Here is a 27,329-nt window from a genome sequence, read left to right as displayed (position 1 = left end):
GGCATGGTGGTGTTGGGTTGACGGTTGGACTTGATGATCTTAGAGGTCTTTTCCAACCTTAATGATTCTATGATTCTATGATTCTATTCAAAAGTACGTAACTTTCGTCAGCATATGTATACATATATTATGGATATAAAATGCATAGCAGTAGGCCAGTTCTGGTGGGTTTTGTATCAGTGTAAATAATCATTAAATCCAGCCAAGCCAAAGCTAGCAAGGGCAGTTATAATGTTTTTGGAAACAGAGATTCTATGATTCTATGATTCTATTCAAAAGTACGTAACTTTCGTCAGCATATGTATACATATATTATGGATATAAAATGCATAGCAGTAGGCCAGTTCTGGTGGGTTTTGTATCAGTGTAAATAATCATTAAATCCAGCCAAGCCAAAGCTAGCAAGGGCAGTTATAATGTTTTTGGAAACAGAAAATGACCCATTATTTTAACCTAATTATCAAGGAACAGGAAATTGAAAAGTGGCATCGAGTTAGTAACAAAAACTTGACCTTCTGTCTGATGCTGGGAAAATCAGGTCCCCAAGCACAGAGTCCCAAGTCACAAAACCTGCTGGGGAAGACCAGAGCATCTTCACCACCGACCCAGCAGTGGCTGCTGGGGAGCGAGGGCTGCGGCTGGGCCAGGCTGGGGGAGGACACCTCCAGCCGACGGGACTCTGTGAGATGAGACTGCACGTCAGCATGCTGTGGCATGTCACAAGCTATGGCATGCAGGAAGAGGCAGTTGAAAAACTGAAGCAAGATCTTTCTTCCGTGGTAAAGCTTGAAGGATAATTTCCTTTCCCACTGCTCTTCCAAAATAAAACCTCGGGTGATGCAAGATCTTCTCAACCTGCCTTATGCAGAACTGCAGACGCCCTGGAAGACCTTCGCAGTTCAGGACTTTCCCCATCATCCTGTGCATAGCCTGAGCCTCTGGGGTCACAGCTCCCAAAACAGCCCCTGCTGCTTCCTCCAGAAGCTCGTTTTCTCTCTAAGGTGTCTGTAAGTGTCATACTGGAAAGGTGGGCACAACACAAATGGTCTAAAATCTTGGTTTAAAGAATTCCTACATGCATAGGAATGAAATACCTTGCGGTCTGCAACTCATCTGGCATCTCCCTAAAACCACAATACACCGTACACAGGAAAAGGGAAGGGGGAAACAAAAAAGTGAGCAGTCCAAATACTAGTGATATCACTGTGTTCAAAAGCAGGTGCAAAAAAATAAAATAAAGCCATCATTTTGTCTCCCTATACTTTTGATCAGCTCCAAAGAGGTTTTTGTTTCTGTAGCATTCAGAAAACAAATTGTCAAAAGGCCTACGTGGTTTTGCAATGGGAAGCTCAGTCCTTTAGAAAAAACAGCCACCTTGGGTTTAGATTTCACAAAGGCTCCGTCTATGCTAGTAAATTAAACAGAGTCATTCCTTGGTTATAAGGCCAACTGGTAGTGACTCCTGACCTAGCCCAGGGTGATCTGGGAGGGTGCAGGTTAACCTGGGCCACAGGTGTGCTGGGGACCGCACAGCTCATTGCCTTCCAGTGCCAGGAAATGTTTCCTGGTGCCCCTTCATTTACCAGGAAAAAAAAATCCTTCATTTGGGGGTACTGACAACCAAATGTACTCCAGTCTTTTCTGGCTTTGGGGCATCACATTCTGACTTGATCAGGATAAAGTCTTTTGCTGTGTGCAAAGGAGGTGCTGGACCTTGGCACCTTTCAAGGCCATCAGAGCCACATTGCTCAAGCCTGACATGCACTGTTGTACTGTTGTCTCCTGTCCACTCCTGGCAGATGTGGACAGGAAAACTCTCAGAACAAGTAACTGCTCATAATATATGAGCTGACCTAAAACCAGACCTTTTGCCACAGATTAAGGTACACTGGATGCAGGAGTCAACCATACCTTTGCAAAACAAAATCTACAGTGGGCTTAGATGTTGCTTACCCAACACTGCCAAATACAGACCTCTGCAGTGATTTTCACCCTGAGTCGGCTGTCACCCCATTCATATATACTGAGGTCCATAAGGACTGGAAGAAGAAAGCTGATCCTTCTCAGTCAGTAAAATTTTCCAGCATGGAGTGGGCAAGTAATTGGCAAGATGGTTAATAATAATGAAAACAGTCCAAGGGTTTAGTCATTGCCAACAGGTAATGCCCCTGAGGAACAAGCTACTTGATGTCAGTGCTTACAGCTGGCTGAACACTAGAGACGGGTTTTTTTCCTCAAAAATAGCATCCCTATTTACCACGTTATTGTTAAGGAATGATTGCCATTTCCATCGTAGCTGCTTTTCTGACTACATTAAAACATTGCTCAAGGCAGCTCTATAGCTGCACCTGTGCCCCAGAGTAAAGTCTAGACATGAAAAACCCTGGGAAAGTCATGTACAAGGCAGCAAGGTATTGACACATGTCAGATGGGTTTGAGGTCTTATTTAACAGAGGAAAAACTATGATTTCTTAAAATTTAAATTTGGGATGCAGTTATTAGTTATCAAACAATGCTTACACCTCTTTTCATACAGAAAAGTGTGTGCTTATGTCTGAAAGTATCTAAGGGGGCCAATGCAACTCACATGCCAAGCTGACCTTTTAAAGAGGTCTATTGGCATCTTTCAGAGAGGAAAAGCAGGCTTGGATATTGGTATGTTGTGACTGGTTTTCTCCTCTGCACTTCTGAGTTTCTATGTTGATCATAACCAAACAGTGCCGGGCTGAGCTCACGCACAGCGGGACAGATTCGTACTGGGGACCCCTCATACAACCATATCGACGCTAACAGGTTAAAGAAGAGGCAGGCTCTGCTTGGTGCATTCCTGGAAGTGTTTTGCTGGGTTTGGGCTGTGGGCCAGCAGTGCACGAGCTGCTCCCTTGGCCATGCTGAGGCCCAACACAAAGGTGCTGACTGGTCGGAGGTGGGGGAGAGGCTGGTAGGGGAGATGAAGGCAGAAGAAACACCGTGGCACCATGTGAAGCTGGGCCCCCAGGCTCATCTCTGCACCTGGTGCCAGTGTTGCCCACAGTGCCACGGCTGAGCTTTCTGAACTTGAATCATGGCTTCAGTGTTACTTAATTACAGGCCGCTGTGCTTAGTAATGTGATGTATGATGTGCCTCGTGCTATTCATACCCTGCAACCTGACACAGAGAAGCTGGGCAGAGCCCAAGCTCCCCCCACGTGGGGGATGTCCTCATGGCGTGCTCCTTCCAGGGCTCAACACCCAGAAGGGTTTTGCCAGCATTTGAGTGAGCATCCCCACTGCAACACCCTACTTACTTCACTCTCTCCATTGCTTTGGCAGCAAGCTCTAAAGTTTTTTTCCCAGATACTTGTGGGAGAATTTGTCTATCATCGGATGCCTTGGAAAGAACATGGTAAGTTCAAATGATTTTGGCCTGAAGATAATGTCTATACCACAGGCTGCAGCGCAGCGTGGCGGTGCTCAGGCTGGCTGCTGGGCACCAGAAGCAATGTAAGTGAAAAAAACCCCTGAGGTCTGCGCAGAGCTACTCTGCCTTGGAGGTAGAGAAAAAGAGGTGGCAAGGCTGGGTCTACACTGTTTCCTTAGAGATATGCTGGGTCCTCTATGTGATACAGCTGTGCTAACATAAGGAAAGGAAAAACGTGTAAGGAAAAATGCAGACGTTCCACTCTCAGTCACAAAGGTGAATCGGGAGAGAAGGTAATAAACCATATTGCTACTAGACCAAAGTCTGGGTCTGCCACACGGCACATGCAGAAGAGCAGCTGCACTGTGGTAACCAGCATTTTTCTGGGTTATTTTAAGACCTTTATCCTGAGTCAGCATCCAGGTGGTATACTGGTATGTTCAAATGTAGTAGCAGGGTTTATCAGATTATCTAAAGCTCAATTTGTGTGACACCCTGGTATATAAATGCATTTTTAAATTAAGAAAAATGCTATCAATAAGAACCCTATTAAACAGCAGATGATATATCAGGTATTTAAAAGTACATGTACTTCTGTGCTTTGAATAGTACAGGCTTATTATTTAAATACCAGGGAACTAGACTGACAAATACCAGGATTTAGAGTAGTTATGTTTTAAGCTTGGAAGGGACCGTGATGGTCAGAAATATTTTCCCAGCATCATAACAATGTACTGAGCTGGCAGGCACAGACACGCGTACCGAGCTGGCACACACCTACTTGAATGCTTTCCCCACTCAGTGTAGGCTGGGAGAAAGGATAAGAGGGAAAAGAAACCTTATTTGCAAGTCTTGTCTCTTCCTCTGCAGATAAATATTTCCCGTGTGAAGGCTGTGGCACCCACGTAAAGCCAGCAGCAAACACTGGGGGTGTACAGCTCTGCCGTCAGCCGGGCCATGGCAAAGCTCGCTCTTACTGACGGCTGCTCTTCGTGGGCTGGCTTCCATATGCCTTTAGCTGTCACCAGAGACTGTGTGCCACTAAATGACTGCCAGCCGGGGGTTGGCGGCAGTCACCACCAGCAATATGCAAGATGTAGGTGGCCTCTGCTTATGCTCAGGAGGCTCAAATGGGCTACAGTAGCCATAGGGTAAGTAATGGTTAAATCAGACAAAGAATACTTAAGTACCTGGAAAATGATGGTTAAATTCCTGTCTAATTGGTCTATGGCAGACATCCTCGAATCATCTCCATTTAGAGTAACTTTTGTTGTGCAGGTCTTTTTTCTACCCAGAAGTTTTTAAGCATAACTATGACCAAGATTCTCCTTAAAATCTCGCAGCTAGAGCTAGCTGAAATTTGGCTAAGGAGCCAAAAGAAGTGGAAGAGGAATTTGGAAGAAGAAAGATTATATCTCCACTTTCCACTTTCTTCCAGCCCTCTAGTCCCATCAGCTCAAGAGGTGCCAACTCTTTTAACAGAAGAATTTACAAAGGGCGCTCTTGTTCCTGAACATTTTGATGTGCCTGAAGTGAATTTCTGCACTTTAAACAGATGCATTTGCACCTTCACTGCAATGGGAAAAGCCTAATGACATTCTGGTGCCTGATGGCATTTGTAGGTTTTCCAACGACATAAGAGCAATATTTTGCAAAAGGCACTTCATACATCTGTTCTCCCCTTTATACTTCATAAGAAGTAGGGAGACAGAGCTATTTTTCTGATCGTCTGCTTTTGTACAGTGAAGGTATTCTTTAATATAAAAAGTATATAATGGGTATATCAGAAAGTTCAAGAAAAACTATTTGAAACAAATTCATTTAACATATACATCAATGTTTTAGACTTAAGAGGACACTGCCAACTTGTAATTGGGGAATTAAAATAAACATCCACAGTACGAGCTTTAGATACAAGGTTTTGCTCATGGACGTTGCTGGATGCACTAGTCATTTTACATTTGCTTCATTTTGTCTTTCTCATGTTCTTGCCTGAGCAGCAAGATAAAACCTATCCTGATTACATCGGGAAAAACTTAACCAGGCAAAATGCTATCAAGCACAGAGAGACCACAAGAGAGGAGAACATGTGTCTCCAATCACCACTCAGGTGAAAAACACATTTCAGTCAAAATGAGTTCTGTGGGTTTTTTAATATCCTTTAAAAAGGGGTAAATATTACAGGATTATTACCCCAGTACATTACCTTTTGTCTAGTCATTCACACCTGTGAAAATTGAATGCAAAACCACATGACTTCACAACATTTGGGAAAGTGGAGAAACATGTACAAAGTATCTTCAGGGTTAAACTGGATAATGATCCTGTTCATGTAAAAAAGGCCAGATTTTCCTTTCGCTTAGGCTATTGTAAACTGAAGAAGTATTTTCCAGGCAGTATGCTATGACTTCTTCTAATTTATCTGATTTTGCTTAGACGCAGTTATCTTTGATAACCAATAGGCTTATACCAATATAAAGCATTACAGAAGAATCATTTTCCTTTAAACTAGTGCATGGAAAGTTAAAAAAACCCTGCTTTTGTATTCTGCAAAGAAAGGCACAGATTTACACATACTTAGAAACTACCACTCAGAGATGGCAGGTGGCAAAGCCACCTTTGCAGGTGGCAAAGCAAGCCAAACAACACAAACACTTCCATAAGCAAGAGTGAAACGTGGTCATTTGGGAATTTACTTTTTGGCAAGACACTGTGAAGCATGGCTGGGGAATGCTGTATTTTGAAAGGTGAAAGGGCAACAGGATGCATCTTTTTTCTAATCTATAATGGCTGATGTTTGGGGTTTTCTTCTTATAAAAAACCCCATACAAACGCAGTCCCTGCCCACGACATACTCAAGTCACTGCTTCATTTTACTTTTTCTTTCCCTCCAAGGCAGATGGATGGGGATGAACACGAAGAAAACAGCAAGATTACTTCAAACAGACGCAGCATCCTCAAGGCAGAGCACACCCTCCTCAATACTGACGCTGGTTTAGAGGGCCAGGCAAGAAGGGGACGTGCTCTGAGTCCCGCCAGCTCCTCTGTCACCAGTCTGCCACCTCCTCCCGGCTGCACACCACGCCGGCATCCTCCTCGTGGGAGCAGTTGTGCGTGCCAACGTCAGCGTGGTCACACTCCAGCAGTGTCTTCTCCTGCCCGGAGCACCGGACGTCATCCAGGAGAATGCGAAGCGAGGTCCCTTCCCCAAATTCTGCCTTCTTGCTGGCCCGCACCACATAGGGGAAGCCCAGCTGGCGGCACACCACAGCGGCGGCGGGCAAGCTCCAGCCATCGTCGCACACTGTGCCCCACTCGCCGTTGATGTAAACCTCCACCCGGCCCCGGCTCCGGCCGCGGCCCTGCTGCTCCATCAGCCGCACGGCGCCATTTCGCAGCGGCAGGGCCGTGCCGGGGGGTTTCTTCTTCCTGCGCTGCCCCCTCCTCTCTCCTCCCTTCCTGGGCTTGGGGGCCCTGCCGCTCGGCGCTGGGGTGGTGGGTGTCCTGCTTCGGTTCCCCGGCGGCAGCAGGGCTTGGCCCACCCAGTCCACAGCTGGCGCACGGGTGGTTTTGAGGTCTGGCCTGCCTCCCCATGGGGCCTCGGTCATGGCCTTCAGCTGGGGACGCGCCGTTGGTGTTTTCACAATAAGCTCTGTTGGGGGAAAAACCCAGGAAACCATGAGTCTGTCACTCTACAGACACTACTTAAAGACAACTGTACGAAACCAGTGCTGATTTTTGACTTACTTAACTCGTTTCTTGGAATTTGCTTCCTTGATCCTGTTGAGAAGCAACAATGCTCCCGGTGAGCCAGTATTTCCTCAGCGAAAAATGTCGGCTGCTTTTAGTTAGCAGAGAGGACTGCAGGGCTTAATGCCAGCTAGTACGCCTCTCCCAAGAAGGGAACTCCAAGCAGTTTATTGGCAAAACCTCACCCTGGCCATTAAAGGGTGGGCGCTGGAGTTTCACGGTCAGAAGAGGAGTTCCCCACTGTACCCTTCTCCCCCGCTGAAAGCATTTTAAAGACAGGCACTATTTCTGCTCTTCTCTTCATTAGTAGCGATTGGATCGTTACCAGACCGAGAGCGCCGGCCTCCCCACTGGGCCAGATGCTTTATTCAGAGGCGCTGAAATCAGGAACATTCAAAATCAATTCTCTCTGGCAACTGGAATGTGCAAAAGGAACGGAGTTGCCAGGACAACACATAAAACAGGATTTGGGTTTGTTTTTTTTCTTCCTTATGAAAAAAAAATAAAAAAGCCTTGAACTCTGAAAAGCTTAAATTCTTTGCTGTCACAGTTTCCAGGCGTTACTGGACTTTCTTATTCACATGCGCTCTATTTTTAGCTTAAAAGTAAGTTTTAGCTTGTCAGAAGGAAGCAATTCAGAATTACTCAGAATAACAATCTCCTGAGCTGGAACGACGTCAGATATATTTGCAAAGGCATCACAACTTTTTGAATTATATCCTAGATTTATCCATTCTCATTCATCATTTTCTTTGTAGTACAGAGATGAGGAAAAATATGACTGTCTTATTTGTGCTTAATATCTATTGTCCCCAAAAGACAAACCCTTGCAGCGGTCCAGTTTTTCCATATAATGCTCTTTGGAGAGGAATTTTATTTGTGGCATGAAAATATTTCCCTTCTTTGGAAGCTGAGGTTCTGAAGGCAAGAAACAAATGTGAAAGCCTTACCTGTGCACACCTCAGTTGCTGGAGCCTGATCTGGCAAAGCACTTAAAAATCCTCGAACTCATATAATGGTATGTAGGACTGCATGAAAGCTAACGGCCACCTGGGAGTGCTTTTCACCTCACTGAATCAAGTTGTTATTATGTATTACTCTTCCTCAAGCTATTTATTAAATACACTTCCAACAAATGCACCCGTCCAGCTAACGCAAGCCGCATGCCTTGGCCATTCTGTTACATTCACGCTAAACACTAACCAAAACAGCAAAATATTTACAGCTGCACATCTTGTTTGCGTGCTCCTGAATCAAAATCTGCATGCTTGGTTTTCACCTACACGTGAACTTAGTTCTTGAGACACTTAGCAGAATCTCTCCCACTGTTTCTAAGTTTTATTTTATGATGAAAACTACCTTGTAAACAAACCAAAAAGATTTAGTTATATGTGTACTTTAAAAATCTGAACTTTGGACTTGCATAGAGAGTAATGCATAAGAAGAAACAGAGACAAAGCTGGTTGAACACGAACCAAGTAACTAATGTTTGGAAACTGCGTGCACAGCTTGCAAAGGAGAAAGTTTCCGAAGACGTGCTGAGGGCTCAGGCATGTCAACAGTTAATAATTAGCCTTAGATCTTGTTCCACCTTAAAGACTCAATCTTGTAAAGTGCTGAGTGCCCTCATTCCTCCCTGAAGTCAAAGCTGTAGGAACTGTCAATGACTCAAATGCAGTGTAACACAATTAATGTAATTAAAAATTAGAGTATTCTGACATTAGAGTTCCTACAGTAATATTAACTTCATGGCAAAGTTGTTAGAGTACTGCCTAGGTACTTACGTGTGTAAACAAAATGCACAGAGGAAAAGAAAGGTGATGGTGCCTAATCTAATTTTGAGATCCTAATAGCGTATTTAGGGTTTTGCATTTAACATAAATAGTACTTGGCTTGCTGCAAACTTAGCTACATCCTTGACTGCTCCAGCTTTAGCAGTACAATACTTCATTCAGTATGAAGCAATCAAAAAGCCCTGGAGGGTTTGGATAAGCCAAAAGTTCACCCGAATGGCTGATTCTTTTGGGAGCGTTTTCTCATCCCATATTCTCTCACTTACAACTAACAATGACTCAGCCCTCATCTTGCTCAATGAGCTATTTCCCAACCCTTTAGCCATCATATCCTTCGGCTCCTGAAGTGCCCCTCACTACCTGAAGGCACTGCAAAAAATCACTTCTCACTGAAAAGCACCATCGAGCACAGGATCTCAGTACAGAAACAGTTGTGGGGAAACCAGGTTGGTGGCAGTGAAACAGGTACGATGTAGCATGGAAAAGGGAAAACGTACAGGGGCAGAAACTACAGAGAAGATTTCACATGGCCAGGAGAGGGGAAATACCTTATGCCTTATTTGAACCAACTCTTCAGATCCAAAACAGCTGGTAAGAATTAACTTTGAGGATACTCTGAAGAGTGAAGTTCTGGGTGGTCTCCACGCATACAGAGATAGTGCGAGCCTGGAGTTTATATTTACTGCCAGCTAACATGCACCAATAATAAACAGCAACAGTGACACTTACTCTCCTTTGGCACAAACGGGATGCGCTTGCTTTTTACTTTCACTGGCGATGGGTCAACTCGGCATTTTCCTGGTGGTGCTCTCCTGCGAAAAAAGGGACACACAGTGTACAATTAATTCCTTTCCCCTGGCATCGTGAGCCTTTGCTTCCCATTGTTTTTCAATGAATGTAATGCTCACTGGAAAAAAAAATGTCTGTTTAAATGATCCAAGTAATCTCTTACAGTAGAAAACATAATTAAACAATCACATATCTCTGTTGATCCAAGTCCAAGTATTCACAAGGCAGTGGAGTCCTCTGGCTGTGTTTTCACTTGCTATTGCTGAATCCATTAAGGAAATAAAACATTGGCAGGTTCAAGCATTACAGAAAGAGATTAATCAAACTGAAAATAAAAATCACAAAACTAGACAGTATATGTTGAACATCTGACATAAAGGTCGTGTATGCAAGGCTGTCTTCAGAGAAGCAAAATAGCACACTATTATTTGTACATAAAGCCCAAACAAAAGACTAACTACTACAAAAGTAGTACCAAAAATGCATTAGTTTCAAACAAGAGCTCCAAGTGTCTCCTACAGAGGCTTCCTCTTAGCACAACACATTATTTTGACACAACTTTGTTTGCCATGGAGGTATATCTCACTTCTGAGAAGTTACATCCAGTTCATCATCACTTTTTCCTATGCTGGCTGGCTCGTTAATCTGCAGCCTTCTACAGAGGTTTTCAAACTGGTTCAAAAATGCACGATGTTTGCATTTGGAGGGTATAACTCATTTGTCATTAGGATTGTTTGCATTTGCATTTCTGTGGAAGGCAAAGAGCTCCCCTCTCAACTACTGCCACAGGGACGTTCCCTACTTTTATGAATTTTCCTATGAGTTCTTTCTTATTCATATTTCTGTACTCGACACACTAGAGAAACTTCTTTTTAAACTTAAACTTACGACTTTCTTTTGAATTCTACTTGCTTTATTTTTGCAAAGGTTGCATAATACCAACCTCTTAATACACAGTTTACAGGAACGCTTCCACTGTCTTAGATAATGGAAAATGCTCCTGACAGAGGAGGAGTCGGAGGAAAACAAGCGGCAGCTCTGGGGGCTGTTTAATTTTGGGGTCTGGTTCCAACATAAAACAGAAAATTGTTTTGTTTCAAAATGCTCAGATAGCTAAAGCTGTAAATGTAATCCTTTTAAAAATATAAAAGCTACAAAAGTTTCACTCTACATGTCTGTCTGAAAGTATTTTGGTGTTTCGCCAATAATAGTAATGCTTAAAAAACAAGAACATGGAAAAAACAGCTCTAAGTCTTCCCATAAAACACAACTATTCCCTGCCTTGCCCAGTCTGAAGATACATGCACATGAGATCCAGAAGGTGTACCAATGGTGTTATTTCCTTGTGCAAACCATTTTCGTCTTTGAAACACAAAAAAGAATGTACTTTTTGACTTTTGTTTCTGGTTTGCCTGAGAAAGCACTGCAGGTCGCACTGGGTCAGCTTTGGCTGCAGCTGCCTGGGCACGGGGCCCTTAGGGGAGATGCAGCTGGCTACAGGGGATGGAGAGGAACTGAGAATAAACACCTTGAGAAAAACTGCCTCTTTCTGGGTAGGAATCTAGAGAAACTTTGCCTGAGAAAGACAAGCCACCCATAAAATACTCCTTTAGCTTTCAGGAACAAATCTCCCAACCCACATAGCACCAACAGGCCCCATAACAAGTTGGTGATCACCAGGCGGCGTAGACTCCCACAGCTGCAGGAGCAAAGCAAACTCACAACGGGTTGCTCCAGCTGTTCCTTGATCAAGCTCCACAGAAGGGCCCAGCATGGAAGAAGAGCTAGTCAGTCAGCATCGTTCATCACATCCACATCCACTGGACACACTGCACCACACTCAGGCTTTGCAACAAGAACATCTCATACCTAGAGGTGTCCACCACTTTGTACACCACTCCATGGGGAGCCGTGGCACTTGGTATGCCGGTAGACATAAAGTAAAGTTCCCCTGGGAAAAAAAACAAACACAGCCATGAAAACTCCCCGTGGAGCTTCTGCCCTGTACAGCACAAAGGCATTAACTCTGCATCACAGGTCAGAGAGCATCAGGAAACCTGGGACCAACGTGGAGATCTGGCTACTGGAGGAAACAAGGCAGGTTTGTATTTGGGTTTGTAGTGAGAGTTCATCTGCAGTCCAGTGGCAGAAAATACTCTTAGTGAGTGGGAGCTTTTACATATTGTCATGAAATATTATTTGGAAAAATTTCCACTGCAGGTTCAGCTGCCCAGACTTTAGCTGTCATCTCAGTCTGATCAGTGTCCTTTAACTTCTCTAATGCAAAACAGTCAAACCCTGAATTCCCTTTGTCAAAACAATATTAAAGGAAATTAAGAATGTTCGCACTGTCTCCTGCTCTTTTGGATGAAGCACTCTCGGGATGAATTACAGAAGAACAAGATTTTGCTTTTGCTTTCTCTAGCACACTCACAAAGTGAGACGTATCTCACACGAAAGGCATTTGGTTTGTCACAGCTCTGTCAGGTCACATGGATAGGGCTTGACCTTCAGCCAAACAATGTCCATCACTATTTATTTGACTTATTTTCTCTTAATTGCATTTCCATCCTTCTTCTCCTGTTGTGCAGGGGAAGCTGGGATAAACGGTCCCTCTGGCACTCTCCTTTCTCTTTTGCCAGCTCAAGTGCTTGAGCGGTGCAATGAAAAGGATCGGAGAGAAAAAATAAATTTGCAATATTTCAAAAAAAAAAGAAAAAAAGGGAAGAAAAAGAGGCAACCGAGACCTGCTTAGTGAGTAAGGCAGATTTCTTTGGGCATCCTATGGGTACCCCAAGGGGAAGAAGGGAAGGAGCAGAGGGGTCAGAGTGAGCAAAGGAAGATGTGGGCAGTCAGTGGCAGCTCCTGCTGGCTGCTGAGCCTCCCTCCTCCTCCCTGCTCTCATACGCTGCCCTGGCTGAGCTCCTCTGGATGCTCCCAGGGCAGAAACCAGCCACCCCTGGCCACCCCTGGCTTGTTTCTTCCTTTTTCTGGTGGGCTCCATTAACCACAGGCCAGAGGCAGCCTTGATCCAAACAGGGATGGGAAACACCTGGCACTGCATCTTGCAGTGCAGTGATGTGTGCTTCACATCCCACCCCTCTTTCCCAGAAATTATCCAGCAGAAATATGGATGCTCAGGCCATGAAGCACACAGGCTATATCACATGTGCGCCCTACAGACATAGCACAGTGCCTGGGGTGTCCCTGACAAGTTCAGCTGCCAGGGGATGGGGCTGCTGGCTTTATAATGGCTGTGCAATGAGCCAAAAATATAGGTGTCCCCGCCGCATAAACACATCCACCGCACCAGCCAGATTAACATTCATCAGAGCAACAACCCCAAAAAACAAACGCTTCCATGAAGAAAAGCTTGTTAAAATAAACTGTGTGATTAACTTGTAAAAAACCAGACTCGCAGCACACCAAAAAAGTGAAAGAGAAGACTGTTCACTGCAGATAAAGAAAACTCACTAAACTGTTATCAACAGATTTCTTTCCATTATAATAAAGCAAACACAAGGCAAATAACTACTTCTGAGAACTGACTCCAGCCCAAATTTCCACCCAGCTCTATTATACTTACGCAAAGTACGTGTGAAAAGCACGGGGCAGAAGAGGGGCGGCAGCGTTTCACCCCTCCTTTGCAAAGACTCTGCCCACAGGTGCAGGAGGAGGGAGGCGCCGCTCCCCAGGTACATGAGCAAGGGCTGCAATTAACAGCTTGATACTGCGCTTGGCAGCCCTCTGCCTTGGCATAAAGCTGATTAAACCAAGTTCTTCTGATTTTAGGGTAAGATATCCTTCTCGCCACAGCACTGCAAAATAGCTCTACCTTCCATGAACATTAACCATTAAAGAAAATGGATTTTAACTCCAAAAAAGATAAAATTCCGAAGTCAAACTTTTGAGCTAATACTTAATTTGGATGATTTGCATTAACATGATAAAATTTGCATTTATATGATCTGCCACGCATGTTGCATTTGTGCAACATCCACACCTGACACAATCTGCAGGAAAAACAGAAGTTTAAAAATTGGGGCATTCTGGAAGCGGGTGCTTGTGACCACAAGCCAGGACCTCCCCACAACAGGGCAGAACACAAACTCCTGCATTGCCGAGTCGCACATGAGGCTACTTAGCATTGCTGAGTCCTTCTCTCCCTGTCCCCAGCCAGGAGCTACATGCTCTGCTGTGGGGCTGGGCAATTAACCATATCCTTGTACAAACAAGGTAGCGACCACCAGCTTTCACCCCAGGGCTCTTTATTTCCTCCTTTTCAAATTGCAGCAGCTCCCTCCTAGAAAGCAAAATGTCTCCAGTCTTAAAAACACAGCTATGCAGAGCTTCACTGAGACTACATCCTTCAGTCCTATGCAAGGCAAAATCCTAGCTGGCATTAATAAAATATGGACTTAAGCAGCCTTTTGCTGATGCCTCACTCGAGACATAACGTAGGGCTTTCATTCTGCTTCACCTCGAGAGGTACAAATATTCCAGGCCAGGGTGAGCAGGTTCGTAATTACTGTTCATTACATCTGCTTCCCTGCATCCATTAATAACACCAACAGCCTTCTTGACTAGCCAAGAGCATAGACTTACTCTCACTTGGGTATCAGCTTCTCAGCCTCTCAGGACCTGCATTCCCCACGGCACGGCACGGCACTGTGAAGAATGAGGTTTCTTTTCTAATTGTATTTGCCTTCTGCTGTTCCCCATCCCTCCAGACCACAGGTGTGAGGCAGCAGCACACCCAGACTCAGTCTTTCCAGGAACTGCCTCTCCAATTCCCCCTGCAGTCACTGCGTGGCACGCTGGCCACTGGAGGAGGTGCCTCAAAATTAGGACTGTGACTTCAGTTTGTTATTTGGGAGATGTTGGGAATCTCACCCACCAGCATTTTAAAGACTGACAGACTCATGCTCTGCCTCTCCACCACCCGCTGCCTCCCAGGAGCCCTCTCTGACCCCTTCTCTGGTGTTTTAATCCAGAGAAACCACAAGCATGCCATTCGGTACGATATAAAGCTAAAAGATTACCTGCTTCATCTTCAGCAAAAGAGATGATGTATTGATAATAGTTATTGATAAGCCCAGGGAACATGCACGTTTGTCCCGTCCCCATGCAGATTTCACTGTACTGCCATTCTCCGGTAGCACGATCCTCCTTCAAAGACATCAGGCGTCTGCAAGGCAAAAAAGCACTTGCACCAAGCAACCAAGAAGATGATTTATGAATATTAATCAGGACACCTGAAAGGATGTTTAATGCTTCCTACCTGCATTAGCTACTATAGGAAGTGTAGCTCCTCCAAGAAATGAAAAATTGTTAATATTAAACCACATATATTATACACCCCTGCAACACTTTGTCTTTCAGGGGCAACACAAGCACAAGAAAAAATTATATGGGAGGGTTTAAGGGATGTCAGACCGGGGGAACCTTGCCAGAGATGCATAGCACTTGGCTTCACCGTAGCTCTGTGGCCTCTCTCCTGTGCCCATGACCAGTGCATCAGCCGGGGCAGGCGGTGCAGGGGCTGCGCGCGAGCGGCCTGGGAGATGCAGATACAGCAAAGGCAGAGGAGGTGGGGGGAAAACAAGGCAGTCTCATGCCTGCCTCATCACAGGTTTGCAGCAGACTCACTGACGGACAGTATTTTTTTTCTTTCAATATCTTCGATGTCTGGAAATGTTGCATCAGAGTGGGGTTTTTTTTTAGGATGCATTCAAATGCTTTTTTACACCACTTCCAGGACTCTAAATGAACATCGTATGCCCCTTTAGAGGAGGTTGGGGGAAAACAAGGCAGTCTCATGCCTGCCTCATCACAGGTTTGCAGCAGACTCACTGACGGACAGTATTTTTTTTCTTTCAATATCTTCGATGTCTGGAAATGTTGCATCAGAGTGGGGTTTTTTTTTAGGATGCATTCAAATGCTTTTTTACACCACTTCCAGGACTCTAAATGAACATCACATCTTTGCCCCTTTATTTGTACTGGCACAATGTGAATCAGCAACATTGACGGCTGCTGGAATGCAAAGATTGCATTCCTGCACAGCACCACGGAATAAAGGTTATATAAAACGTGCCACGTGAGCCCCCTGTAATGAGCAGTCAGGCTTTGCCTAGTGCTTGCAACCAGCAAGTAGCAGTATGTCCTCAGTGGTTAGACTGCAGGAGCACTTGCAGGCAGGCGTAGTATTGCTGGAGGGCTTTCTCTGGGGGTACAGCTTAGTGAGTCTCTGAAGTATTTACTTACCCACTCATAAAATCACCAAATATGTACAGGCCATTCAAGTTTGGAGACTCGCAACCCCGATAGACATAACCTCCCGTAACAGATTTCCCCATTTTGTGTGGATACGCGTAAATTGGAAGCACATCATCTGTAGAGAAGAAAAGATCTGTGACTTGCTTTGTTTTACACATGATGCAGAATAGCTGTTTATCTAGATAGTTCTGAGACTAGCACGATAGAGTCAGGTTCATTTGAGCATCTTCTAACTAAATGAACCGCCGATGGAGTCATATTTAGTTCGATTTTCACCTTGTCAGAACCACGTTCGATAGCCCTGTCTAGCTGGCTGTGCTAACCAAGGACAAGCTAGCTCAGAGAGACTGGTCAGTGTTTCACTTGCAGTATAAGCTGAATCCCTGATAAGCCTGAGTGCTCTCTGTCACCCAGACCTCACCGTTCTCCTGAGCCCTTCTCCTCCCGCTACGACCCAGGTCTGTTAGTGCCGCTTCTGGCCCACTTCTACACAGCCTGGCTGGTTTTGCTATGAATTTGCAGGTTACTCGTAGAGTCACTGCACCCATGCAGGAGATGTTTGCTCAATGCAGCTTTGTTTCGGTGGTGAAAGGGAAAAAAGAGACGGGTAACTCCAGGCTGCAGGCACTCATGAAAAGATATGTCAGATGTCAGCGTGAATAGCTTCTGTTTCTCTGAGGCAGGGGAGCTTAACCTGAAAAGGGCCATCAAATATTTATGGTATGGCACAGGCAAGATGTAGTTCTGGCACATTCATTGTAAAATGCGAGTTAAAACACAAGACAGAAGCAAAAGGGAGAGAAATGTCCTGATTTTGAGGGTCTCCATTGGATGCTTCCTCCCCTTTCTTTTGAAACTCTTGGGTTACAGGTATCTATCTCTTCATGGTACCCACCCCTCCTCTTCCTCACAGCTTTTCTCCCTGCCCATGTAGCAGATGCCTCAAGTAGCAAAGCCAGCAGCTCCACCAGTGGGGAACTTGCACCAAGGGCATTTCCTCTAAAGCAGGTGTTTTCTACACTTCAGCTGCACTTATCATTTTAAAGGGGCTGTGACATTTCACTGTTCTAACAAAAGGGTCTCTAAAGGCATCAGAAATTGTTCTGAATCCCTGGAGACCTCAGTAAAGTGCTTGCCATGAACGCTCACGCAGGCGCTGTCAGGCAGGAGAGCACTGAACAGGCTCTCTGACAACTGCTTCAGCAACGGGAGTGCAAAAAATCTGCTCCTGCTCTCAAGTTTTTATAAAAAACACGTAATCACTACCACTGTACTTGTAGCTAAGTTAATAAAAGGAAGGAAGTTAAGCCAAATTAATAAAAGGAAGGAAGTTAAACACCACCACATAGCATATAGAAGAGGAAAAAAATCAGAATCTCAGCTAGTACAAATCAGTGCCAGCCCACTGCCCCCCTGGATCTCTGGGGAGATGCTCCAGCACAAGATGTGGTCCACATCAGACCTTGCAACACAATACACTCTGACTTCACATGTGCACCAGAATTTAGCCAGCCAGCAAATACCCTGAATCCAGGTTTGAAAAGTAAAAAAAAAAAAATTAAAAAATTAAGCTTTTCCTTTTTTGCATAGCTAAAAGAAATAAAACCACACTGTGCATTCAGTTACCTGCAAAACAGGCAGTCTGCGTACCGGTTGGCCAGCTAACACAGTATGTTTCCTTCTTTTTTTTAAATAAGGACACTACTTGTGAGTTATGGAGAAAAATACAATTGCTCCATTTTTTTCTCGCTTCTGCAGGAAAGCTTATTTTATGTGGAAAAGATGAAATTGTCCCACAAATCACAGAATCACCAGGCAATTTGGCTAACAACACAGATCGCCTAGTAAAACAACAGCTAGCGCATTTCATTTTCCTTCTAACTCAAAAATGGTAACACTTGGACTTTCAATATTTATTCCCAAGTCAGTTCCCTTCTAGACTGAGACTGCATAGATTTACATCTCAGAAATATGTGTTTTCCACCAAGCAGCCAGGCTTTGAAGGCAGGAATTAAAAATGACGACACAGAAAACTGCACGGTGTGAGACATAGGTAATTTACAGAGAACATCTATTTACCCATTGAAGAATTGGCGCAAAGTTTTTTATCGTAGCAGCTGAACCCTTCCCTCGCCCTCCAGCCGTAATTTTTCCCTTTCTCGACAATGTCGATTTCTTCGTATTTATTCTGCCCCACGTCTCCGCAGAAGAGCCTCCCTTTCCCTTCCTTGGTGTGAGGTTCGCCCCTATCGAAAGAGCAGCGCCACATATTTCTCACTCCATACGCATAGATTTCGGGGCGAGCCTTAGGGTCGTTGAGAAATGGGTTGTCGGGAGGGATTCGGTACAGAGGCCCGCGGTCGTTGTTGTTCACATCGATCCGCAGCACTTTGCCCAGCAGGGTTGATCTGTATTGGGGGAAGAAAGCGGAAAAAAAAAAAAAAAAAAAAAAGAAATAAAACTAGACCTCGGCTAAACATACCTTCTCACTCAGAGATGGGTTTTTGGAAAGTCCAGGGTTTCATTCTTTCTGGTTTGGAAAAGACAAACCTTTAAATATCTCTGAGAAACCAACCATTTCAAGACCATTTCATTTGTCCCAGGCCACTGAACAGCCTTCAGGTGGCACTGACTTCCCACGACCCACTGCCCCATGGACGCACGCTCACGGCTTGGAGCTGCCGTAGGGATCAGTCCACTCTTCCCGTTTCACGGACCCCCCCTCCACTTGCAGAAACCTGGGCTCTGAGCAGACAGCTGGAAGGCTCAGCCATTTATTGCTGCTCACAGGGAAAAAAAGACACACCTCGATAACCTCCCCTAAGGAAACTGGAGTTACACGGGAGGTCTGTATGCCCACGTGTGTGCACAAGCATCAGCGCAGGCATTAGGTAAAAAGTAAACCCAAGACAGAAAATCCCCCCCGATATACCTCTCCCAGTTTCTCTTCTCAACCCAAGGGTGACAGGAGGGACACACAGTGCACACAAGTTTTTAGGGGCTCTCACTTGTTCTGCGCGTTTCCAAAGGTCCCAAAAGGATCCCCAGCCATGCCTCCGTCTCCAGTAAAAATATAGAGATACCCATCATCTCCAAAGAGCAGCTCTCCTCCATTATGGTTGGAAGCAGGTTCTTCTATTTCCAGGATTATCCTAACCGAAAACAGGGAGGAGGCATCACCTACTGCACAAGCCCTAAGCAAAGGGCAGAGCAATGTCACTCCAATGTTGCCCTCGACACATGGAAACGGCTACAGATCAGTTTTGATGCAAACTCCTCCATATCCACGTTACTGAATTTTACTTGGGCGTAACTGAGTTTCTAACCTTAAATAATTCCAACATATTTTCCAGATTACAGAAACACCAAATTGTGTAAGAACGAAAATCTGGGAAATCACATGACAGAATATACTTTTAATTAATTATACTTTTCCTCTGATTTTCCTTCCTCCTTGTTAAACTTCTTTTTTTTTCTTTTTTTTTTTTTTTAAGAAAAGGCATCTCGGCTTAAATCCGATTGTAAACTGCAAGAGAAAGGACTCGTAGTCCATCTGTGGATCTGTACAGCATTTGGCACAATCCTGACAGGCGCTTTCAAGGCGAACCTAAAACTTTTCAGACATTAAGTAATAGTTAAATTCTTAAAGAGAGAAGAATCCTTAAATGATAATTACATCCACAGGATTTTATGAGCTTCAAGAGTGGTTAAAAGCAGCCCCACCAAAAAATTAACGTTTTGACAAAGGTTATTCAAAGCAGTACCAACAACCTTTACCTTCATTTTAAAACCTAATTCTTTCTTACTTTTATCTGTTTATTTTACGCACCTGGCATCCCTTTCGTAGTAAGGGTGAAATATATAAAAGTATAACTTTATAGAAAGGTAAAGCCACAAATACATGCAGTGGAGGTTCCCAGGTTTAATAACTGAAGTTTATTTTACTCCAGCTTCTAAAAAAGTCCAGATTTCATGCTGACGGTGCCTCTTAATAGCAGCAAAACCGAATTATAATTCTCACTTATACCACCTCGTTTTTAGCGAGGTTTTTTTCCATTCTGAAAGTACTGATAGTTTGTGATCAGATTGTAAATTGTGGGAAGGAACCCAACTATGTAATTATTCTGTCACCTGCTGCTAAACATCACCACTTCTGAGATAAGGTAACTGTGCACGAACGCACAGACTCCAGCCGGCAGCAGGAGCGAGGGAGGATCCTGTATGGACACAAAGGTGAATCCTCCTCAACCTCCCAAAGAAGATGGAAGAAAACAAAACACATTGAGCAAAAATCTGCAGGCAAACAGACATACGCCTTCCTGCTAAGGCAATGCACACCACGTGTCGGCCGAAGCTGCCTCTTGGGCAGCATCTCGGGATGAAGTCAGTGGGAGCCGTGCCTACACAAGCACAACAGGACCACAATTTTGTTTTCTTAAGCTTTCGCCGTACTAAGCATCAGCTAAATAAGCACAGAAAATGTTACGAACGTAGAGCCTGAGGATTTTTAAACAAGACAGCTCATGGGCCTTGACATCTGCAGGTTTAAGCTCCTGACCTGCTTTCCTGAGGACCACTTTTAAACTGCCCTTACCTGTCACCTACAGTGCTGCTTACACTGAATTGCTGTCATTGCTTTATAAACCAGCATCCCCTTTCTATCATTAGGCTACGTGCATTTTTGAGCTAGAATCATCCACTGCTGAGTATCTGGAAAGCCCTAATATAACCCACGTAACAAAGCAAAAATCTTAACATTAATAATATTTAAGGGTCTCTTAAAACAGTGGTTCTATTACGTGGTTCTGCACCAGGTTATAAATCTATAGACTGTCTCCACAAACAAACCTCTAATTGTCTGTACATATTAATGTGGATCAACTGCAGGATCAGACTCAAACAAATGAAATTTCCAATCAAAATGCACTCAGTAATAGCATAGTGGATTGCATTTTTTTTAATTTGCTATTAAATTCGTAATATCACAGGGTTGAGCTATCATTCAGATAAAGAAATCCGTCTTTGGTCTGGTATCACTGAGTTTGCTTATGCTGATTTTGGAAACCTCTGGCTTCATAATGAATTTCACTTATGCTTTGCAGAAGTCTATTTTAAAGGGTAATAATTACAATACCAAAAAACCCCAACCAAAACCCAACCCCCAAAATACTAACTGTAAATCATGTTTAATCCATGTTCAGTTAAATCTTCTGACATACCAGAACTGAGAAATATAAATGTTTTATCCCTGAGCACTCAGTTCATCCACGGAGGACAGGCATATTCTCTGTCTCAGTAAGCTAGACACAGACTCGGACTAACTTGCTACCACGCTGGAATGCAAGAACAATATTAAGCTAAATAAGTCTCATTCATTAACAGCCTTTAAAAATGCACAAGCTGCCCTCTGAGATCTTAAATACATTTGCCAGAGAAATGTGTGTACAATACCTTTCAGAACTATGGTCCAAAGCATTCATGTCAGCAGGAGAAATTCTGAACTCACTGATTCGGATTCTCTCTTCATAACGAACTTCAACTGAATAGTAGACATACACTTTACCATTAAATTTGAATTTAGGATGGAAGACAATACCTAGAAAACCTCTCTCGTCTCCTTCCCAAGGTGAGGTAAGTACAGCTTCGCTGATGTTCAGAAATGGCTTTTCAAGCCTGGATCGATCGGGGAGGTAGGTCCACACCAGGCCAACCTGCTCCGCAATGAAGAACCTGTGGGTGCCATCGTTGGCGTGCACCATCGCAACGGGATTGCGCAGCCCGTTGGCGACCTCCACAAGGCAGAGCTGGAGACAGCCCTCCGCATCGGCGGTCACTAACCCCAGGTTTTGGTTAAGGTTCTGGTTAGACAGCAGGTGTGGAAAACAGTAGTCTGTGTCCTCCAAGGACAGGTAGCGGCAGAATTTTGCCATGTTGTTCTCCAGTGCAATTAACTCTTGGTCTGCAGAGAGATAGCGAAAAATGGAGCGGCATTTTTGCCACACTTGCAGACAATAGTCTTGGCAAAGTCCTGGTATCGTCCGCACGGGGGTGGAGGGATCCTCGGCGTCGTACAAGTGAGCTGCATATGGAGAGCATTCCTAGAGGGAGAGAGAAAAAGCCTCACGCCATTTCTTGGAGCAGATTTGAAACAGCTGAGCAGCAATACTAATTGGAGAAATTTCACCTTAATTACAACATACGTTATGGTTTATTCTGAAGATATATTAATAGAGGAAAAGATCTTAGAAAGGGGGTTTATCTCAGCATTCACAGAAATGATCTTCAATATTCCTGGTGAAAGCTGGCTTCCTCATGCTGTTATTCATTTATTCCAACCATAGCACTAACTCAAGAAAACCAGCAATGACACATATCTTGCTACATCACCCTAGTAGACTGTACTGGGGAAAAAGAGACTTTTCTATCTTGGATGCTCTGACTTTATCTATGAAATAATGAGCAGATTCACCACAGCACAGAAGCAAAACCAAAGAGTTAGCTGAGAAGATTCAGGTCCTGCATCTCCAGGCTGAGGAGGGAATGAGAAAGGTCGGCGGGGCCAAAGCCTGCAACTTTCATACCTCGTCATTGGATAATCCAGACATGCACCTCAAACACAGATGTCATTTACAGGTTGGAAGGAGCGGGATAAGAAAGTGTAGGAGGAGAGGAGGACACCCATCCTTCGTACCGCGCCGTGCACCCAGCCCTGGGATGCTATCACTGCATACACCATCCTTGCTTGTGTCCAGCTGCCTTTGCTGGTGGATCTTTGCCTACAGATACTTTATATACCTGACTAGAAGAGGTGAAATGCATATCACGATCACGACACTAGTCACCAAGTTCTGTGGGGGATGTTCAGGCTACAGGATTTCAGACAGTTAGCACCAAAGGCCATAATCCAGGCAAGGTCCACTGGGAGTGGCTGCATCACAATCCTCATTTATGGAAATTGCCTTGGAAATCTACCTAAGGACCGAATGAAGTTCACATAGTTCATTGTATTCCCCACTACGAGAACTCCGACAGGCACATTTTCCTTATGTAAAAAGCCACTGCAATCCAGTAAAACTGTCTGTAAATTACAAATTGACCAAAGTGACTCAGTTCTGCTTTGCAAGGGCTTTTCCTTGTAATAAACACACAATATTTTCCAGTTGTAATGCATCTTCCCGACAAGCATCTCAGAAGTGCTCTCCAAATAACGTAACATGACTCAGTGGAGGCTCAGTTATTTTCACAGGGCAGATAAATCACTGAGGCAAGAAAGGTAGGAAGAGAAGCTATCCTTCTTGAATAAATTCTGCATTTTTTAATTCCTAGATGGCATTTCTTCCAAGCAAAACAAGCTTAGTTAAAAAAAAAAAAATTAGGGAGCTGTTTCTAAATCTATACGGAGCTATTTCTTAATGCAGATTACAGCACTATTCAATAGCTGAAAAGATATAACATCTGAGATACTGAAGTATTTAAATTAGCTGCTAAGTACATACAATACTTAATTTTTATTTTATTTTCCATTACATACCATAATAAACTGAGAGACCATATAACAGATCATTAGTGCACAATAAGCTTTCCTCCTGGAACGTCAAGCCATTCATTGCAAAATGAAGGTTATTATGCCTTCAAATGAGCAGCAATTAATGTGCTAAAAAGGAGACTGCGCGTGACACAAAACACTGAAATTACACGGGCAGATTGGGTAACGGCACCCGGCTCGGTTACACGAGGTGTGCCAGGGACAGAAAGAGCTGGAGCGTTTGCCGATGCAGTTGTTAACGACTGAAAATTTGGCCTTAGAAAACAAACTGAAATGAGACAGAAAGGGAATGTGAAGGCAGGGCTGTATGGCAGCTCAGTCCGTGTCTGCCTACGGAGGTTTCACATTCAGAGAGAGGAAGGCCACCGCTTGAGTACCGGGGTGTATCTGGTTCTCTGAAAGCCTCCTTCAAAGCAAGCAGTGATCTTAGGCATTATCAAGCAATGTCCTGGCTTCAGCATCAGAATTAAAAATAGCACAGAGGTATGGTTTCCCTGCCCCTTTGCTGCTGCGGGCTGTTCACCCCAGCCTCAGCTGTGTCTGAATAGCACACAACGGTGTAGATGACTGCTTCACTCCTTACCACGTTCCTGGTGGCATATGGCTATTTACAGTGGCATTACGCTGACAGTGATGTTCAGAGATCTATCACTAGCCAGACAATACCCAAGGATGCGTCTAGGGTATTTTCCAGCCACATTTGGAATATCTTCCAACTTCTATTCCACAAGAGATGGAGCATGACTCCTTACCCTGAATTTCTCTGCTTCTGAAGCAAATGTTGTGGTCCTTCACCCTTCACATCGTCTTGTCACATTCACTAACTCAAAACACCAAGAAAATCTACACTTGGTCACAGCCCAACATCACTAATAGATCTCAATTCTCATTTCCAAATGACATGGTCTGTTAATTAATTTTAAACTATGATGTGGTCCAAAGTCCAAGGAAACTAATGGGCAGATGATCAGTAACTTCAGTAGGGCTGGAACAAGTTCATACTATGAAAACTCATCAGAAAATAAAACAAGTGACATTAAGACAAGTTAGCCAAATCCATCCTATCTATTCCAGGAATTCAGAGGCAGCTATTTATCTGAGGAACTGCAATAGTCTGAATTTGGATGAACACCCACATCAAACAATGGCTTATTTATTGCTGCTATCAGCCTGGAGGAAGCAATGGGACTCCTCAGGAAAGCGTCTAACTTTCATGTAATCCCTGACCTTCCCTGTCCACCTCCATCTGGAAACTCAAGCCTTTAAGCAAGCTGTTCCCTGAGAAGCGGAACGAGGCATCTGCTCTCCCGCCGTTTGGTGTCCTGTATCCCACCGCACAATAATCCACATCTACTCATGTCCCCTGAGACCTGCTGCCCCCATCAAATTACTGCCGGGTGTCGAGGCCGTGGGGCAGGCAGGGGGATGTCCCACCGCAGTCCTCCTCTCCCCCACGGCCAAAGGCATCCTCTCAGCCTGCTTCTGGGTGAGGAGAAACCCTATTTTGAGGCTGGGGGATCATGGGCAGCACTGAGGGAAGGATGTTTCTGCTCTTCCACTTGCCCTTCCGCAAGATTCAGAAATAGCACCACGTTGCAAATCACAATTTAAGAGAAGGTAGCAATCCTCACCACAAGTACAAGCCGAGACACTTGTCAAAATAATTTGGTCACATTTGAGAGACATCACAAATTGTGAGCAGAAAGAGACAGAAGTGTGCTGAATAAGTCACAGAAACCCACTTATTCATTCAGGTCTAGGATATAAATTGTATATATAACAAATGAATGGAAGCAGAGTGTTCTGGAGTGTTTGCAATGCCTGAACTTCCATTTTGTGCTTGCGCGGCCAGAGGTGGTGGTTTGTAGCCACAGCTGGGCTGGTGATGCACTGAGCTCATCAGAACATTTCAGTGAATCATTTTTCCCACACTGAAATATTTCACTGCTTCTGAACAAATTTTCAACGGTCAGGTTTCTGATGTACGCAGGAGACTTACTTATTGCTTCCAGAGGCAGAGGGAGTGCTTAGCAGGCACTGCTAACTGGTTTCCTATCTGCAAATGGACTTTTGGACACCGCTTGTTTCGGGAATATATTCAAAGGTTTTTTGCTTCCAGTACAATGTGAGATGAAATAAAAGTCAAATCTCTAGAAGCTGTTGTGGAAAAGGGTTGGCTTTCTTTTCACGCTTTCAGGAACACAAGAGGTACCCTGCAAAATGCTAAGAGCAGGATTTCTGAAAAGCCACTTTGATCCCATCTGAGCACAGCAGACGAGACTCCACTGTCTGAATTAATTTAAGATTTACACTTGCACAGCACAGAGCTGCCACTGCTCTGTCTCAGGGGCATTTTCATACATATGAGGCCACCGCCGATGACAGGGTCAGACGCTTTGCTCTGCGCAGACTGTGATCATCCTGTTATCATATCTGGCCACAGAACATCAACCCTGAGTGGAAATTTCCCCCGTGCGGGATGGCCGCCACAGAGGTTTCTAGGCCACATCCTCAGGCATTACTCTGCACCCGTCATCAGAACTTAGCACCTGGCACACGCTAAAAGCCTCTCAGGATTCTGTAACCCAGTATAAAAAAACACCTGATCCCATGACTTGGGTGTAACAAGGAGCATGTTTTGTGCAGGCTGGTCCCCTCCTGGGTGTCTTCACCAGGGCCAGGGGTCTAACCCTGGCAGTGTGAAGGGAGTCTGCAAATCGTAACTGCCCACACACCCACCTCACAGCACTGCCGCTCATAAATTAAAGCAGAACAACATCCCTATTCCCCTTTCAAACACCTGCCAAAGGCAGAAAAGTCCACTGGGAAACCTAATGATGGACAGTCGCTCCTGACAGTGCCTGGGAGCACAGGTCTTGGCTGCTGCACTAATCCCTGATGCACCCATATGTGGGCCAACGCATCTGTGCCTGGGCCCACGCACTAATGCCACGGCTGGTGCACCTGTGTGGTGGTCCATGTATGCCTGCCTGGGCTGGGCACTAACACCACGGCTCACATACCCCTGGGCTGTCCAAAGCCCCTGTGCCTGTGCTGATGCAGCCCTGCATGGGTGGATGCAGTCATTCCTGGGCTGATGTGCCCATGCACCCCTGTGAGGTCCAAAATACCTGTGCCTGGACCAGTGCACCCCCCCCACACGGACCAATGCACCCACGCCTGGGCTGAAGCATCCATACCTGGGCTTGATGAAGCCCTGCATGGGTGGATGCAGTCATTCCTGGGCTGATGTGCCCATGCACCCCTGTGAGGTCCAAAATACCTGTGCTTGGACCAGTGCACCCCCACCACACAGCCCAATGCCCCCACGCCGGGGCTGAAGCATCCATACCTGGGCTTGATGAAGCCCTGCATGGGTGGATGCAGTCATTCCTGGGCTGCTGTGCCCATGCACCCCTGTGAGGTCCAAAATACCTGTGCCTGGACCAGTGCACCCCCCCCACACGGACCAATGCACCCACGCCTGGGCTGAAGCATCCATACCTGGGCTTGATGAAGCCCTGCATGGGTGGATGCACCCATACGTGGCCCAAAGCACCATGACGGGGCTGAAGCACCCATGCCTGGGCCAGAGGACCCTGCGTGGCCAAAGCACCGTGCAGGGGCTGAATCCCCTGTGCTGCCGAGTCCCCCGTGCGGCTGATGCCCCCTGTGCAGTGGAAGCCCCCCGTGCGGCTGAAGCCCCCTGCGCGGCCGATGCCTCTGTGCAGCTGAAGCCCCCTGTGCAGCGGGAGCACCCCGTGCAGCGGGA

The 27,329-nt window shown here is 45.1% G+C and overlaps 1 protein-coding gene across 1 annotated transcript; it reads right to left on the bottom strand.

Moving 5' to 3' along the window:
* Positions 1-5,540: 5,540 nt before the first annotated feature.
* HHIPL1 (HHIP like 1) lies at positions 5,541-22,616 on the bottom strand. Its single transcript, XM_009280966.1, has 9 exons — positions 22,593-22,616; positions 21,463-22,109; positions 19,020-19,163; positions 18,091-18,419; positions 16,000-16,126; positions 14,775-14,920; positions 11,602-11,683; positions 9,673-9,755; positions 5,541-7,052 (listed from the first exon to the last, which is right to left on the bottom strand). The coding sequence occupies exons 1-9, from the start codon at positions 22,614-22,616 to the stop codon at positions 6,448-6,450; spliced, it is 2,187 nt and encodes a 728-aa protein (XP_009279241.1). The 3' UTR covers positions 5,541-6,447.
* Between the last annotated feature and the right edge of the window lie 4,713 nt (positions 22,617-27,329).

Source organism: Aptenodytes forsteri, unplaced genomic scaffold (assembly GCF_000699145.1).
Source record: "Aptenodytes forsteri isolate BGI_AS27 unplaced genomic scaffold, ASM69914v1 Scaffold193, whole genome shotgun sequence".
NCBI classification, from domain to species: domain Eukaryota; kingdom Metazoa; phylum Chordata; class Aves; order Sphenisciformes; family Spheniscidae; genus Aptenodytes; species Aptenodytes forsteri.
The sequence above is the reverse complement of the archived record's forward strand: the minus strand, read 5'-3'. Positions and strand labels throughout refer to the sequence as shown.